We start from the raw sequence: 18,851 nt of genomic DNA, 5'->3' as shown, positions 1-18,851 counted from the left end.
AATAATCACATTCCTTTTATTTCTAATGAGGCTGAACATCTTTTTAAATGCTTGTTGACTACTGCATTTATATTTTGAGATTTGACTATTCACATGTTTTGCCCATTCTTCTTTGGGCTCTTTCACTTTTTTTTAGATTATGAGAACTATTTTATTCTTACAAGTATTAATAGCCTATCGCAAGGCACCGTTTATCAAACAATACATCTTTTGTCACTGATTTGAATAAAAGCATTCATCATATAAAATTCTCATATATATTAGTATCTATTTCATTAAATTTATACATAAATTTTATTAATATAAATGTAAGTGATTTATTATGACATTTATCCCTATGCATTTTATAAATATGTTGTTATTGGTTTGTGTATATTCATCTCAAATCTAGCTACCTTACTGAATTCTCATATAAATTCTAATAATTTTACATGGCAGTCTCTATGGGTATTGAATCATATTCAAAATAAGACAGATTCTAGCTCTTTTCCAATGTTTAATCAGTTATTTCTTTTTCTTATCTTATTGATTTTACTTGAAACAGTCCTCATATTTTGCTTTTCAGAATAACATTTGCTGTTTGTTCTTGATAAGTGGTCTTTGTCACTCCTTGCCATAAAATTTTCATTAGTAATGGCTTTTCGGCATTCTAGCATCATATGAATTTTGGCCTTTAATATGTTGAGGACAAATAGATTATGTCAGTAGACTTCCTGACATTGAATATCCTTACATTCTTGGAGTAAAATCTAATGTTCATGCAATTTGATTATTGTTGGGTTCTATGTGCTAATATATTTTTAGACACTGTGTGCCTTTATTATGTGGGATTGATCTATAGCTTTATTTTTTAATTGAAGTAGAGTTGATTTATAATATTGTGTTAGTTTGAAGTGAGGAGCATAGTGAGTCAGTATTTTTACATATTATATTCCATCATAGGTTTTTAGAAGATAATGGTTACAGTTCCCTGTGCTATACTGTATATCCTTGTTGCTTACCTATGTTATATATAGTAGTTTGTGTCTGTTAATCCCATACCCTTAATTTGTCTCTCCCCCCTTCCCTCTCCCCTTTGATAACCATGTTTGTTTTCTATATCTGTGAGTCTGTTTCTGTTTTGCATATACATTCATTTGTATTATTTTTTAGATTCCACATATGAGTGAAATATATAGTATTTGTCTTTCTGTATCTGACTTATTTCACTAAGCATAATATTCTCTAGGTCCTACGCATAATATTCTCTAGGTCCATCCATGTTGCTACAGATGGCAAGATTTCATCCTTTTTTATGGCTGAGTAGTAGTCCATTGTGTGTGTGTGTGTGTGTGTGTGTGCGCGTGTGCGTGCGTGTGTGTGTGCGTGTGTGTGTGTGTGTAAAACACATCTTCTTAAGTCAGTTGTCTGTTGATGGGCACTTGGGTTGTTTCCATGCCTTGGCTATTATAAATAGTGCTGCTATGAACATTGGGGTACATGTATCTTTTCAAATTACTGTTTTCATTTTTTTCTGGATATATAACTTTATTTTTTACTATTATTATTAGATTTTGGTATTCAAGTTTTATTGGCTTTATCAGATGAATTGGTGAGTGTTCTATCCTTTTCTATTGCCTAAAGTAGCTCAAATAACATTAGAGTTATCTGTTGTTTTAAAGTTAGATAAGACTCACAGATGAATCCATTTGGTCCAAGTGACATTTGCAATATCTTTAATCATCTCTTCAGGCTCTTCTATGTTAACTAGTCAAATCAAAATTCGACTTATTTTTGGAGTCAGCTTTAATAATTTTATACCTTTCTAGGAAATCATTTCCTTTATTTTTTCAATTTTGTTGCCACTGTGTTGCATATAGCACTCTCTCATGATTCTTTTACTCCACATCATCTGTAGCTATTTGCCCTTTCTCATTCTTAAATTCCTAAATTTTTGTTATTTATCTTTTCTACATGAACAAGTTTGTAACGGATTTCTCTTTGGTTGTTGTTGGGGGTGGTCTTTTCAAATAATGAGCTTTTGGCTTTTTTTGTTCTTCTTCGTTATTTTTTTAAAATTAATTAATTTATTTTTGGCTGCATTGGGTCTTTGTTGCTGTGCACGGGCTTCTTCTAGTTGCGGTGAGCGGGGGCTACTCTTCGTAGCGTTGCCCGGGCTTCTCATTGCGGTGGCTTCTCTTGTTGCGGAGCATGGGCTCTGGAGCACGGGCTCAGTAGTTGTGGCTCAAGGGCTCTAGGGTGCAGACTCAGTAGTCGTGGTGCACGGGCTTCGTTGCTCCACGGCATGTGGGATCTTCCCAGACCAGGACTCAAACCTGTGTCCCCTGCATTGCCAGGCGGACTCTTAACCACTGCGCCACCAGGGAAGTCCCTGGTTATTTTTTATATTTAATTTATTTTCATATTTTATCTTTATCAATGATAGTTTCTTTTGGCTTGTCATGCTATATTTTTTCTAATATCTTAGGGAAAATAATATGTTCTTTTCTCTTTCTTTTGTCCTTTGTTTTTAACAGTGAAGGCATTTAAAGCTATACATTTTTCTCTGAGAACAGTTTTTCCATATCCCATAGGTTATGTTAGGAAGTGTTTTCTTTTCATTCTTTTCAGTAGAGTCTGTAATATCCTCTTTGATTTCATTTAGAAGCATGATTTTTAATCACATTTTTAATTTGGTTGTCAATTATTTTTTTGGTATTTGGATCAGCTTTGAGCATCCTGTTAGTTTCCTACTGCTGTGTAACAAAGTACCTCGAACTTAGCAGTTTGCAACAACATCCATTTATTATCTCACATTTTCAGTGGGTCAGAAGTCCAGGTGGGCTCAACTAGATACTCTGCTCAGGATCATACAAGGCCAAAATCAAGGTGTTGACAGGGCTTTGCTCCTTACTGGAGACTCTGTGGGGGAATCCACTTCCAGGCTGAATTGGAATTTAGTCCCTTCTCTCAGTTTCCATGCGGCACCCTCCATCTTCATGCTAGCAAGAGTGATCAAGTCTGTTTCATGCTTCGGATCTGTCTAACAGAACGTATTCATGAGCATAACACCAAACGGCAAAGGTCACGAGGGACAACATTTTGCCTACCACAGCTGTAGTTTACATACAATGAAACACACAGATATTCAAATGTACAGTTTGGTAAGCTTTGGCAAATGCATACAAGTTACATAACCACCACCCTAGTCAACGCTCCTGCAACTTTTCAGTGAGTCTCTCCACCCTTACCTGGCACCAGGCAATAAGCTCCTTTCTGGAATTACAGATTCGCTTTTGGAGTTACAAGACTTTTATATCAGTAGATTCATACAGTATGCATTCTTCAGTGTCTGGCTTTTTATCTTAAGCATTGTGATTTGGAAATTCACCTAGGTTGTTGCATGAAGTTGTTCTGTCCTTTTTATGGCTGATTACTACTCGATTATGGGAATATATCACAATGTGTATATCTTTTCCCTGCCACATGGACCTTTGGATTGTTTCCAGGGGCTAATATAAATAAACCTGCTATGAACATGCCTGTGCAAGTTTTTGTGTGGCCATCTGCCTTCCTTTATCTTACATAAATATCTAGGAGTGAAATTGCTGGATCATGCTGAAATGCATGTTTAACTTTATAAGAAACTACCAACAGATTTCTGGAATGGTTGTACCATTTTGTACTCTCACCAACAATGCATGAAAGTGCCAGTGGCAACACGTACTGGACAATATTTGATGTCACCAGTATTTAATTTTAGTCCTTTTAATGACTATGTGGTGGTATCTTACTGTATGTTTAATTTACATTCTCTGATAACTAAAGATGCTGAGCATCTTTGCATGTGTAATTGACCATTCCTGTATCTTATTTAATAAAATGTTTATTCACATCTTCGGCCCAGTTTTAAATTGGGTTGTCTTATTATTGTTGAGTTTTGAGAATTCTTTGTATATTCTGGATAGAAGTGAATTTTCAGATATACCTGTTTTCAATATTTTCTCCCAGCACAAAGAGTTTCATTTTAATGAACTCCAATTTATCTATTCTTTTTTCCACTGGTTGCTTGTGGTTTTGGTGTCATATCTAAAAAGCCATTGCCAAATCCAAAGTCACAAAGATTTACACCTGTTCTCTCCTAAGAGGTTTATAGTTTTAGCTCTTATATTTAGTTCTTTGATACACTGAGTTAACTTTTGTGTATGGTTTAAGGAAGCGATCCAAGCCTGTGGTTGTGCAGTGTTAATGATCCTGAAGTAGAGGCCCAGATGGTCAGTAGCCTGGTATCTAAATGAACCATTGACCATTTATCCATTAATGTTGGTCTTTTTGAAAATTAATATTGAAGTATTTGTACTTAATACATTGTGCTTGTATTATAGTTTTCATCTAACATGCAGGCTGAGGTATAGTGAATAATAGACTGAGTGTAAAATTGAATTGAATGGAGAAGATGATTTATTATCTAGCTTTCTGTTGTTTTATAGGCAGTCACATGTATTTACCAGGAAAAAGTTGATAGAATTTTTATTTTGATGACACCATTTTATAGTCTAGATTATTTTGATACTGATTAACAGGATAAGCTGACTCTGGACACATCCTGACAACCTCTGCCAAGGTCTGAAACAAACATCTGGGAAAATTCAGTTTTGTATTATCTATTCCTGCAGCTGCTCAACTTCTTCTAAGCAAGGGTCAGGGAATATAATAGGTTTTCCGATTGGTTTTAGATAAAATGTGAAAGAACAGTTCAGGTCAAGGACATTGTTGCCAAATATATTTGGCAAGATTTATATATCAAACCTCAAGGGAAATACACAAACAAAAAACCCACATAAGTTAGGAAGGAGTAAAATCTGTGAACCCGGGAACATTTTGTCACTTACTGTGCAGATTACCCTGAATCTGAGACATAAATCACGTCCCACTTGACTAGGGCCTAGGCCTTCTGTTTCTGTCTCACAATCTTGATCTTTTATCTGGCTTTTGGTTTTCGCTCTTCCCTCAGAGAGAGAAAAATTTGTTTTCTGTGTGCTCGTGATCCTGTTCCTTCTCTGCTCGTCCAAGCTCTTGATCTAGTAAACATTTTTTATGTCTTATATTTTCATTTTATTCATAAATATTAAAGTGAAAGTACTGTGCTAGTGTATGTCAAAATACCTATCTCTGGACATGGGTCTGAGTCTTGTTAGAAACCAATGGAAACTTTGGAGAAACTGAGTAGGGTAGACTCAGGAGAACCAAGGATATGGAGTGGGAAAAGGGGAAGGGAACAAACTAGGGATGAGTTGATGACTGTGGAAGGGCATAGTCTCAAAGTGGCCAGGAGATGGGACAAATGAACCGAAGGGAGGAGTATACTCAATGATGTAGGCATCAAATAATGTTAAATGACTAAAAGCCATGTAGGTCTATGCCTAGGCTAATGCCATGGAAATTTCTAGAGATAGATGAAATTACAGCACATTTAAATATGAATTAATATCACCATTTGGGTTCCCCAGAAGCGGACTGTGAGATGGATATCAACGTGCAGGAATTTTATTTAGAGTGTTCTTGGGATCAGTACCTGGGAAAGCAGGGGAGGGCGGAGGGAGAAGCTGGGCCGCAGTGCAGGCCAGCCCTACAAGGAGCTCTGGAGCGGGAATGACCCTTCTGCGTTGTCCCACTTGGGCCAACGCGGCCAGGCCCCTGTGTCTCCGTCCTGATCAGTCATTAAGCACTGGCTATCCTAGGAAGGGGCGTGGCTATCCTGGGGAGGGGGCGTGACCTGCTCCAGAAAGGGGCTGTGGTCCGCTCTGGGAATGGGCGTGACGTCCCTGAGAAGGGCCAGTGGGCTGCTTTGGAAAAGGGGCGTCCAGGCCCTGTGGGCGGGGCATGAGCCCGGCGGGCCGCTCCTCGAAGATACCGGAGCTGAGGGCTGTCCTCCAGCAGCACCCACCCCGCAGGTGGCCGGGTTCGAGTACCTTCCGGGCCGCCCCCTCCCCATCGCCATCACAACCCCCACTCACTCACTGTCCATGTCCTCACCTGCATCGGGGACAGCTTCTCCAGGCCCCAGGGGCCGTCTCATCGCGCCCCTCGCCTGGTGTGGCTGCCCTGGGGTGTGACCCACTCCTGCCTGCTTCGCGTGAGACAGCCCTCCCCCCTTGGTGGTCGTGCCCGGGGGGCTCCTCGTCTGGCGTGCCGCTCCTTGGGTACGGTAGCACCAGGTGCCCAGGCGGCGCCCCTGCTTCTCACTCAGTGAGACTCTTGTGTTTTGTGCTGTGAGGACCTTCTACACTGCCGAGCCCAGAGCTGCAGGTGGAGATGGGCGGCACAGACTCCCCGGGTGGGTCACGGGGGAAGAGAGGTTCTTTTGCTGCCATTCTTTGGTTCCTAAACCCGTGTGTTCTCATTGGGGCCACAGAACCATCTCTGAATCAATGCATATCCAGCACCATGGAGGTTGACCCTCTATCCTTATGGAGCCCTGCCTCCAAGCTGGAGCTTTAGCTGTGCCTTTAAGAAGTCATTCCATTGCTCTCTCTGTCTGGCAGCTTCTGCATGGGGTGGCATCTGATAAAGCCAGTGGATGCCATGGTCATGGGCTCACTCCAGCACCTCCTTTGCTGTACAGTGGTCTCCTGGTCTGATATGATATCATATGGGATCCTACATCAGTGAATCAAACCCTCTGTGAGCCCTCAGACAGTGGTGCTGGCTGAGGCCCTGCAGGCAGGAAAGCTAACATATCCCTGAAATACATGTCTCTTCTCATCAGAATGAAGAGCCAGCCCTTCTAGGGTGGAAGGGATCCAATGCAATTTGCCACCGAATCGCTGGCTGGTCTCCATGATGGACAGTGCCCAGTTAGGAACTCAGCATTGGTTTCTGTTGCTGGCAGGTTGGATTTGGGGAGGCAACACAAGTTAAATCAGCCTTAGTCAGTGGGAACCCTTGCTTTTGGGTCCATGCATTAATTCTCTCCACGCCTCCACAGCCACTTGGCTCACATCTTGCCAGCACTGAGATGGCCCATGTAGAGGCTGGCTAATGGTAATTGTCAGTCATTTTGTCTGTTACTGTTTTGCACTTCTTCCACAGTAGCTATTCTCTGATGGCATTAACATATGACATGAAGGTTTTTTTATTTTGTACCCACTCACTAATATGCCTTCGCCCCAGACATCCTTGTCCTTGACCTTCCAGTCCTTTTCTTTCTAGGCCCTTGAACAGCCAGCCAAGCCATTTGCTGCTGTCCATTAGTCTGTATATATTTGAACCTTGGGCGGTTTTCTCTTTCTGCTCAAAGCGAACAACCAACATTAGCCAAAATTTGGCCCACCGGGAGATTATCCTTCACCATTGTCTATTGAATCCACCCGAGTGGGGCTGTAATACAACAGCAGTCAATTTTTGGCTCGTACCTGAATACCAAGCTGACCCAACTGTACATAATCTCAGGCTTCTTCCCCCCCAGCAACTGGTCGTCAGGGACCCCCCCACATGGCTATGGGTGTGACTTGAGGTAAAGGTGGCTGTGTAGCACGAGTAGATGAGATGGGCCTCTGACAATCTGCTCATTCAGCCTGCTCGTGCACTCTGGTCCATGCAGATCCCCACGCCTGCCTCCGTAAATCAGCTCCTTTTACTGGAAGGGCTTCCTTATCAGTACGCTGGCTTCTGGCCCTCAGCCAGTACATAGAGTCACTTGTCCTGGCCTTGGGCTGGCCGACCTGCTCCCGGTACGTGCTTTCTCGGGTGTCCTGGAAACCCTGGGATTGAGTGAGCTGCAAGGCTCCCTGGGAGGGGAGGGCTGTCAGGGAGGAGAGAATTAAGTCAATCTCATCTTTGCCTCCTCCTTGAGAGAGGTGTACGCAAAACAGTGCACACTTGGAAGGAGTGTCTTCAGTCCATCTGCTGCTCCATCCCCCCGAGGCTGCTGAGGTCTTCCTCTGTGACTGTCGCTTGGCCAGTTTCTCTCGTGCTTGCAACAATCGTTATGTGAAGCAAGAGCTGCTAAACTGTTAGGTGCAGGCTCACCATTTTCAGGCTCTGCCAAACCCTTGTGTCTTCTGAAGGGGCATCTCCCTCCTTTCCTTGGCTGGTCCTTCCTCCTTGGTTTCAACACTGTCTAGGGCTCACAGGGCTTCCTTCTGCAAGTGGCTGTCTGGTGTGTCTGCCTGTGTCTATGCCTCTTCTTTCCACCGTCGCCTGCCGTTCGTGTTGAGTGCGACTCCCAGAAGCTCGCGTAGCAGAGTCTGCTCCGTCAGCCATTCGATGCACTTTTATTTTTCACCAGAGCCGTTCAGACCTACGTCTCTGGGCCACACCCCTCATCAGAGCTCCAGGGGCACAAACTCGGGGACCTACCAGATGGTTCCACCCTGCTGGGTACCAGCTTCGCCTTAGCATAGCTGCGGTTTTGGTGGGCGGAGGGCCACTGTGTGCGTCACGAAAGAGCTCTGACAGCCTCACGCCTACCCTTTCGCTGGGAAGCACCGTTTGGGGGCCTTTTAAGTTTTCGGTCGTTCTGAGCGGGGTTCTGCTAATCACGGGTGACAGCATTGCCACAAATTTATGGCTGTCGGTGAATTATCTGAAAGCAAATGGGATGAAAAAGAATGTTGCCAACCAACATTGTGCAAGTAGTGACAACTTCTGTTTCCTTGGGTGATTTTATAGCTTTTTAAGCACACAAATTTCAAAAAAAATAAAAGAGGATTGTCTGCTTTTTTTCTTTTGTGTATGTATGTGTGCAGGAAGTTTATTGGGAGGAGTTCATTGGGGCTTAGCTTACTGAGGCTCACCAAGTGTCTGGATAGTTTCCTTGAGGAATGATGACACATCGGGGCCTTAGTGTTGGTCTCTGTTCCTGGCAAGCTGGACATTTACAGCAGCAGTAGCTAGATCAGCCTTGGTGAGTCCATGATGTTGAACCCATGCATAGTCACCATCATGGCTCCTCCATTTATATGTCCATTTTGGCAGCATTGGGGTGCCAACGACTGAGGCTGGCTAACATCAACTGGCTAAGTCATTCAGTTTACTTGGTTGTTTGGTGCAGTTTCCTTGGCAGAAAGTGCAGCATTTATTGCAAGACGCCCAACCTGGGGCCAAGCAAGAACGGGCAGCTCATATGCTCAAAAGACCCAAACACCCCGATGGCTTTCGGGGAAGGGCTTTTGAAGGCAAGGTGAGGGAGGGGGTGGCGGGATACCTGATCAGCTTATGGACGTTCTTCTGACTGGTTGGTGGTGAGGTAACCAGGTGGTATTTCGGGAGGGAGTCAACATCATCAGCCTTCTGGTTCCAGTGGTCTGGGGTCTACACGCCGGTGGTCAGCACGCCCTTACCTTCTTCCGCCTGGTGGGGGTCTTAGTATCTGCAAAACAACTCAGGGATATGACCCAGGGTATGATCTATAGCCCTTGAGGAGCAACTTTCTCTCTCCGTTTCAGTGTTGGAAGTTTCTGTTGTCATACGCTCAAGCTCAGAGATTTTTTCCTAACAATATCCAGTTTACTAAGGAGCCTATCAAAGGCACTCTTCATTTCCATTACAGTGTTTTTGATCTCTACCATTTCTTCTTGATTTTTCTTAGAATTTCCATCTTTCTGTTTCTATTATCCATCTGTTCTTACATGTTGTCTACTTTTTACATTAAAATATTTAACATATTAGTCATAGTTTTTTTTTTAATTTCTGGTCTAATACTTCCAACATTCTTGTCATATCTGACTCTAGTTCTGCTGCTTGCTCAGTCTCTATGAACTGTGGGGTTCTTTTTTAATGCCTTTTAGTGTGCCTTGTAAGTTTTTGTTGAATGATGGACGTGATGTACTGGATAAAAGGAACTTTGGTAAATTAGGCCTTTAGTGATGTGGTGGTGAGGTGTGGGGAAGTGCTCTATAGCCCTGTGATTAGGTCTCAGTCTTTTAGTGAGCCTGTGCCCCCGGACTGTGGACTTCACCACTGCTTCTCAGTCTCACCCCTTGACACAGGCTGGCTAGAGTTGGGTATTTCCTTTCCTCTACATGGAAGGAGAAGCAGGATGACGTTGGGTATCTTCCTTCTTCCAGGTAGATGAAGCTGTGATTAAAATCCCAGAATGATAAGCTCTGGTAAAATAATTTCTCATGAGGGCAGGCATAAGAACAGAATGCTCTGGCATATTTTAACTTTTTTTATTTTTATTATTTTTTAAAATTTATTTATTTTATTTCCTACTACAGCACTGGTTCCCACAGGCATTTCTACTTGAAGGTTTCTGTTCTAGTAAGTTGTGATTCTCTGCATTCACCTGTCTGTCTAATTTTGGGGGCAGCAGTTTTCTCTGTGACTTCATATACAGCTTCCAATCTGCCTTGTTAACAGTAGAGGAGAGTGGGATGGAAGCATTACTTCCAGCTGTTTTTTAAATTATGTTTTATTTTTTTGGCCACACCACACAGCATGCGGGATCTTAGTTCCCCGACCAGGGATCGAACCTGAACCCACTGCACTGGAAGCGTGGAGTCTTAACTACTGGACCACCAGGGAAGTCCCTCAGCTGTTTTTTAAAGTGGGTTCAAAGAAGGGTCAACCAAAATGAACGACCTTTTCCTTTTTTCACACAGGTTTTCTCCTAGAGTGCCAAGATCTTTTCCATTCAACACCTCAGTCATGTACAAAAAGACTGTGTTTGTAGAGTTCATGGATCAGCATTTCAACATTGCCAAGCCCAGGCCACCATGGATGGGTAATGCAAACAATATTGACTCATTGTTATGAAACTGGGTATCTTATTTCCTTGCAAGGATTCCCCAGTCTTGGGGCTGCAGTTTTCTTGGCCAGGCTTCCCTTATTACCACCTCTCGGGGAAATACACTGGCTGAATGGTCTCAGTCTTCTTACTGGGCCCTCCTCCTCTGCTTGAGTGCCCTTTATCTTGGACCTGGGTTCATTTTATTTTCTCTCTGCTTCCAATCCCTAGCTGATCTTATCCAGTCTCATGGCTTGAAAATATCATACATGCCAATAAGTCCCAAGTTTATATCTCTAGTTTAGACTGCTTGCTTGATACCTCCACTTAGGTGTCAAATAAGCATGTAACAAGATGTTAAGATGAGACATTTCCTACCTTAGAATGATTGCTCAGAATTATAGGTGACAAGTACCCCCAAATTCTAAAGAGTGATATCAGGCCACCTATTCAGGACTTGGTCAGGTAGTGGTCCAAAATTGGTTCAGCAACCTTTAGCCCATCATATACCTCCAGCCTATATAAAAGAAGGTTAGGAACTCATGAAAGAGTTTAGATTTGAATATTTCTTTTTTTAAAAATGTAATTAATTTTTTGGCTGCCTTGTGTCTTTGTTGCTGTGTGCCGGCTTTCTCCAGTTGCCTCGAGCAGGGGCTACTCTTCATTGCGGTGTGTGGGCTTCTCACTGCGGTGGCTTCTCTTGTTGCAGAGTATGGTCTTTAGGTACGTGGGCTTCAGTAGTTGTGGCTCGCGGGCTCTAGAGCACAGGCTCAGTAGTTGTGGTGCACGGGCTTAGTTGCTCCGTGGTATGTGGGATCTTCCTGGACCAGGGCTCGAACCCATGTCCCCTGCACTGGCAGGCGGATTCTTAATCACTGCGCCACCAGGGAAGTCCCCTTGAGGATTTCTTTTGAAAGCATTTTGGTGTTTTGTATATTCCCGTGGGGGGAGGGCGGCCTCTCCCTCATATCAAGCTGCAGTGAGGGAGGCTTCAGTAGAATCATTTAGAAAACTTGACATAGTTCTTCTGGAGCTTGGAAGATACTGACTAGTGCCTGATTTTTATCTAGAAAAACTTTCAATGCCAGAGTGTTGGGGAGCTTCCCCTGATGGCATAATAAGGAGAGTGGGCTATAGCAGAGGCTAACTGCACTGCAACTGTTACGTGTGAGACCAGGAAGGTCATAGGACAAGACTTGCCTCAAGAAGACCCTGCCTGAGAGGACTTCCTGCCAGGGCTAGGTGATCCCAACAGAAAAGGTCTATGTGATTGTACTGTCAGAAGCAGAAACTGAGAGGAGAGGTAAAGTGACAGCTGGAGAGGGCGTATCCCATGCCAGGGGGAGGTGGAGTAGGGCGTCCCCATATTGAGAGGGAGAGAGTCTCTAAAGAACTCATGTAAGTTCTCTAAGAAAGAAAGACCCAGAATTTTGGCATGTGCCACATCCAGGGGGTACCAAAGCCAAGAAAGATCTTGTCAGCATGTCTCTTTTTGCACTCTTGTCCTTTGTCCACTAGCTCCAACTTTAGAAAGTCCAGAGGCAGTAAAATGAGAAAGCGGTGAAGCTACCAACCAAACTTCCTTTTCCCATTACAGGTTTCTGAGCCTGTTTCAGAACTGAACTGGAGGAGGGAGGGACCCTTAAATTGCAGGTGACATCAAAAATTTGATATTAGACCAGACTGGATTTATTAGTACCTAAAAATGATACTCTTAATATGCGAAGGTTACTGGAAAAAAAGTGGGACTGTTCAAAATGCAACAAAGGGAAATTCCACATACAATTAAAAACTATGAAAAATAAGCCTATTTCATATTTTCATCCCATTGAATCCAGTCCATTCAATAAAACCATTTGTAGGCATCTTATACTTAGTATGTATATAAGTCAGAAGTCTTGATTTTCCTCTAAATTTTCTGTGCCATGGCCTGACTACCACCCACTTGCACAAACCACAATCACAGGAGTCATTCCTGGCTCTCTCACTTTTTTCCCCCCTATCTTCAATATCCAACCCATGAGCAAGTCTTGTTGACTTGTTGACCTTGTTGAAATAAATAGACTACCAGATATTTCTCCAGAAAAGATGGGTTTATTCAGGATCAGCAGAGAATTGCGATCTGGGATCTGCAACCATGGCAAGCTACAAACAAGTCCCTGAATAGCAAAGGGAGAGGAACACAGTTTATAGAGGGGAAAAGGAAGTTGGAAGGGCTAGAGTAAACAAAGAGTCTGTGGCTGCTCATTGGCTGAGCCCTTGCCAGGAAAGATGAGGAGTCTTCTTCCCCTTGGCTTCTGCTATTGTCACAGGGTGTGAGAGCGCCCCCTTCTGGTCTCCCAACTCTATTTAATTGATGTTTCTGTTTATTAATATTTTTCCACTCTTCCTCCAAAACAAGTCCCAAGTCTGCTTCTTCTAAATTCCAAATTCATCCAAACTGCTGTAGCCTACAAAGTCCTACGTGTTATGTTCCCTGCCTGCCTCGATAACCTTATTTTCTACTCTTCCCTTGCTCATTCACTTTGCTTCAACCACGTTAGTTTACCATACTTAAAGTGTCCTCTACTTCCTGCCTCATCATTTTCTAGCACGCCATCATCATTTATAGCATTTATAACAACATACAATTTTCTTCTTTCTTTATTTACATGCTTAATGCTCTAGAATGTGATCTCCATGATCTGTCTTGTTAACTACTGCATCTCTAGTGCCTAGGGCAGTTTCTAGAATATAGTAGGAACTCAGTTATTAGTTGAATGAATACATGCATTGAATGAATTGCCAGAAATCTGTCTTCAGAACAACTATGAGGCTGAGCTGGTTATAGCAGTTCATGTATTCGTGCATTCAGCTACTACTTTTTATCAATAACCATAGGGGCGTGCTCCTCTACTGTGACTTTGACCATCACTTTTGTGATAACAGGTTTTCTGGAGTGCCACCCTCCAAATGACCTTTGGGGGACATCTCATTCTTGCAGGTCTGCTGGGTCCTACCATCCAGGCTGAGGTTTATGACACGGTGGTCATTACACTTAAGAATATGGCTTCTCATCCTGTTAGTCTTCATGCTATCGGCGTATCCTACTGGAAGTCTTCTGAAGGTGAGTCAAATGCCCTCCTATTGTCCTGTCATCCTAGGGACAGAAGAGTATTGAGTATAAGGGCATACAGCTACCGAAAGGTGGATTCGGGATTCAAACCTAGGCCCATTTCATGAAGTCAAGAACCTTGTCATTTCAGTCTAAACCCTAAAGTTTGTTGCTGTCCCCTGTTCTCCCTTGGGGAGCCAGGCCACGGATGTTAAAAATCCCACTGTAGGGGCTTCCCTGATGGCGCAGTGGTTGAGAGTCCGCCTGCCGATGCAGGGGACGCAGGTTCGTGCCCCGGTCCGGGAAGATCCCACGTGCCGCGGAGCGGCTGGGCCCGTGAGCCGTGGCCGCTGAGCCTGCACGTCTGGAGCCTGTGCTTCGCAACGGGAGAGGCCACAACAGTGAGAGGCCTGCATAAAGCAAAAAAAAAAAAAAAAAAAAAAAAAAAAATCCCACTGTATCTGCCTTCCTATGCCCAGAAAACTTCCTAGGGAGGATCAAGGCCCATGGTATAGAAATGAAACAGAATTCTCCTTCTCCATCCTTAGATTCATACTTTCCAGATATTTCCTCTGCCTCCCCTCCCCGCAATTTCTAAATATGTGATTAGGGCCAACTAGCAGAAGCACAAGCTGACCTCATTACAGCAAGCAACCTGTTTGGCCACAGTCCCCACCCCAACTAGCTTCTCCTTAACCTTCGCAGTGCAGGAAGGGAATGAAGGGAGAGCCACAACAGACTGTGATATTGCCCATATAGACTATGGCATATACAGATCAAGAAGATTCAAGTAAATCATTAAGAAATTATTGGAGCACATGCCCTGTATTGTACGGTCTAACTATGCTTATGCATTGACTAATTTCTCATTCTGAAATTGGAAAGCATTAGTTTTCTAGGTTGCACTCGTTAGGTCAGGGCAGACCTGGACTGGGGGAAGGTGAAAGACAGGAGGGGGCAGGTGCTATAGAGGAAAAGTCATCCCAGGTTCTGACTTGTGCCTGGCAGGCTATTTCCATGAGGTTTATCTACTTGGAAGCTTCCAGAACTAATCTAGGGGCATTTTAGAGAGACCAGGGTTCCCACAATTCTGCAGCTGGGAGCTGACCATAGAGATGACTCTTTTGCACCCTAAGCCTGGTGAGTTCTGGGAAAATAGACTATCATCTCTCACACATACAGCTACAGTGGTTCTTCCCAGGAACAACACAGTGAGTCAATGGCCTAATGCCCATGCGATTTACGATCCTAGCACGAGCCTGTGTATTTATATGTTATGATCCACAGGCTCCTGGCCCTCTTAGACTAGCCTGGGGGCCCCAGGATGTAAGTTAAATCTGTGACGATGTTGAGTATCACTTCATATGCTTGTTGACCTTTCTGATATCCTTTTGTAAAGTATCTGATCAACGGTTTAAATGTTTTCCCGTTGAAAAAAAAATGAGTTGTTTATCTTTTTCTTATTGATTTGTAGAGGTACTTTATATATTCTGAATACAAATCCTTTGACAGATATAAATATTTGCATATCTTCCTCCAGTCTGTAGCTTGAATTTTAATTTTACTCTCTTAATAGTTTTCTTTTTTGGTAAACAGAAGTTCTTAAAGTTAATTAAGCCTGAAAATTCAACAGTTAATGAAGCACAAAAAAGGTATCACATTTTTTTCCTTTTATGTTAGAGCTTTGTGTCTTATTTAAGACATTTGCCTATCCCAAGGTCATGAAGAATTTCTTCTGTGCTTTCCTCTAGAAGTTTTATTCTTTTCCCTTTCATACTTATGTCTGTGACCCATCTTAAATTAATTTTTGTGTATGGCTTCCCTATAGCATCTTTAAACAGCTTTGTTGAGGTATAATTTACATACCACAAAATTCACTCATCTAAAGTAGTTTGATGACTTTTACTAAATTTAGACAGTTATGCAGTCATCAACACAATCCATGTCAAGAAGTTCTGTCTTTGCAGTTCAAGCCCCATTCCCACTCTCAATCCCAGACAACTTCTGATCTGATTTATATCTCTATAGCTTTGCAAGCCTGTCATTTTTATCTCCCAAACCAACTCTGGTAAATTATATTTCAGTTCACCAAATAGTCCTCTCCTCCCCCAGAGTGGCAAGAGTACATTTCCCTGCCATATTGTTGTTGGATGTGGCCATATGCTGTATGCCAAGATAGCTAGTTCACATGGAGTGTCCGTCAAAGGAAGTATCAAGTTTGGTCCTGAGCTGAAAATGGAAACCCAGTACTAGAGAAAGGCTTTTAATTTCTTCTCTGAACAAGTGGCGTTCTAAGACACCAACCTAGGCTGTAAGTAGGTCCACAAAATGAGGCTCTGAGTAGGAATGAGATGAGGTCGGCCATGAGCTGCCAAACTTTGAGGGAGCTGTGAAAGACAGTATGGGGGCACACGAGTTAAGAAGTACCAACCTGAAGCTGCTGAGCAGACATCAGGCAAAGGAAAAATAGCTGAAGGCACCAGAGAGTGAAGTGGAGTAGCCTCTGAAACACAGCATTTGTCCTGTGGTAGAGTAGTCATGCCCAGGGGTCACTGAGCTATGGCCCTTCACGACTGAGACCAACAAAAATTCTTGGCATGGGGAGTCAGAATGTGGGTCTCAACTCCTGCTGGACACCCAGGAATTTGAGATGTCTCAGCAAGGTAGCTTCTGGGGGCCTAGGCCAGACCTGGGGCAAGGCTGACCCAGCAGCAGCAGGGGGTGGACTAGAGGGCTAACCAGGACACTGGGAGCAGACAGGCAGACTTTCTGAACTCTCAAATGTCCCAACAGTGTTCTTCCTCATATAATAGAAGATAAAAATTACACAAAACACATTCTGCTTAGAATATTTGTGGTGGCTGATATATAAGCTCAGGTAAGACTCTGATGGAGACATTAGTAGATATGTGAACTTTAAGGGCTGTGCACAATGCTTTTTCCCAGGCACCGCCTACTTCACTTGGTCTTGACAAATCAACTTTGTCTTCACCAAAGGATAGACCTTGTTATTAGCAACCTGAGAAGAACCCAAAATCTCAGGTTCAAGCTTTCAACATTCTGAACATCACTTCCTACTTTTCCAGCTGTCATTCTCTCACTGCCCACTCCTACAATTCTTCATTCTCATTGGGATCCACCATGTACTGACCCTACAATTTTTCACCGTCTGCCTTGCCAAGACAGGTATAATTTTCACGCATTCTTGGCTTCTCATCAACCCCCCAACCCCAACCTTAGTATTAGGAAAAAGGACATTCTTTTCCTAATGAAATATTTCAAACAAAAAAAGGTACAGGAAATAATAGAGCAAACAAACATGTACCCATTACCTCACTTTGGCAAATCTTAACATTTTGCCATGTTTGCTTACTTTATTTTAAGAAATTAAACATTATAGATATAGTTGAAGCCCCTTCTTTACCCGTCCATGATCCCCTCCCTCCCTATGCAAATGTATTCACTATTCAGAATATTATACCAACCCACAATCACACAGACACCTGAACCACACTCTCCAACCTGAGGTACAACTCACGTTTTTCTAAATGTCCCCCAGGATCTGCCAAGCACAGGTATTGGTCTGCTGTTGCTTCTGGATGAAGCCAATTGTCCGTAGTGCTCACTGGAGGAGCACCCCTTTACCAAAGAGGCTGACTTTATAGCGGGCCAGTGCAGGGGGTCTCTTGTACAGCTCTGCTGGAGAGGTCCCTCTATTAGATGTATAGCTGTTGTGGGGTACTATGGGGTATAGATGAGGAGCACCCTGAATGCCTTGGGAGGCTCTGGAGTCTCAGAGACCCTGATGAATCCGAGAAGCTAAGGTGAGTTGCTAGAAAAATAGTTCAATAGAAGTATAAGTGTTACGGTCAGTGAGTTTCAATATTTTCTACTTCAGTCCACTGAAATGATGTAGAAGCAATGACACGTCACTAACAATGAAAACATATAGTGCTCAGTGTAGAATAAAGGTATCAGGATAATCCAGGGGTCAATTTTAACATCACTAAGGATGGGACAGCCAGAAAATATCTGCCCCTGATATGGTCTGGCCCGCCAGAGAAGAACCAAGTTAAAAACAACATTTAAAAAAATCTCTGTGTCTCACCCTTCCCTGACCCTCACCAGTGCTCAGTAAAGAGTCTGGGACAAGAGTACATACCCATGTATGTCTACTGAGTTGAACTGACTTGAATTAGGTAAAAAGATGCAATAATGAAAGCAGTATTATTGTTACAATCTGGAGGTCTCAGAGGACCACTCAACCGCTCATGTTTGCATTAGTGGTCAAGAACTCCTCTGCAACATATAAGGCTTCTCCCCATGTATAGCTGCCACTTGTTAGTATTCCAAATTAAGTTTCAGGAACACTGTTTCTTGTGTAGAGTCTACTGGTGACAATAAACTTGATGTTTCCTTGAGTGGGCAATGGGCATAGGAAGGACAATTTTATCCCTCCTTGATTTAGGTGCTGAATATGAGGATAAAACCAGCCAAAGGGAGAAGGACGATGATAAAGTCATTCCTGGTAAAAGTCATACCTACGTCTGGCAGGTCCTGAAAGAAAATGGTCCAACGGCCTCTGACCCACCATGTCTCACCTACTCATATCTTTCTCATGTGGACCTGGTGAAAGATGTGAACTCAGGCCTCATTGGAGCCCTGCTGGTTTGTAGAGAAGGTAAGTAAAGAAAGAGTAGGATTGAGATGAAATAAGCCGGCAAGTACAAACATCTGAAAGAGGTTTCCTTTCCCTAGTATCCTGCCATGGAAAGGAGAATAATGTAGTCTCCGAGAAGAACAGATGCCCATCCTATGTAGCCAGAATGCACTCTAATGTTCAAGAAAAGCCAAGTTCTGGAACTAGGTCTCTCTTCTCTTCTTCTACTTTCGACTTCAGATATCCTATGGGCTGTCTCAGCAGTGCCTTTTATAGTTTTGTGTTAGGTGCCTTGAAACCTCCATGAAGGTAAATACATCCAAGAGTGTGATCAATGGCGTATAGACCACTTCAGAAGGTTAGTCATCTGTAACCCAAAAACATAA

At 43.1% G+C, this 18,851-nt stretch overlaps 1 protein-coding gene across 1 annotated transcript in view; it reads left to right on the top strand.

Annotated features, from left to right (window-relative positions):
* F8 (coagulation factor VIII) overlaps positions 1-18,851 on the top strand; it is a 116,833-nt gene that overhangs the window by 1,498 nt on the left and 96,484 nt on the right. Inside the window, exons 2-4 of the mRNA XM_065900420.1 lie at positions 10,587-10,708; positions 13,695-13,817; positions 18,274-18,486. Coding sequence (XP_065756492.1) covers positions 10,587-10,708; positions 13,695-13,817; positions 18,274-18,486 — 458 coding nt within the window. The remainder of the gene's footprint in view (positions 1-10,586; positions 10,709-13,694; positions 13,818-18,273; positions 18,487-18,851) is intronic.

Source organism: Phocoena phocoena, chromosome X (genome assembly GCF_963924675.1).
Source record: "Phocoena phocoena chromosome X, mPhoPho1.1, whole genome shotgun sequence".
Lineage (NCBI taxonomy): Eukaryota > Metazoa > Chordata > Mammalia > Artiodactyla > Phocoenidae > Phocoena > Phocoena phocoena.
Note: the sequence above shows the minus strand (reverse complement) of the source record. Positions and strands in the feature narration are given on the sequence as shown.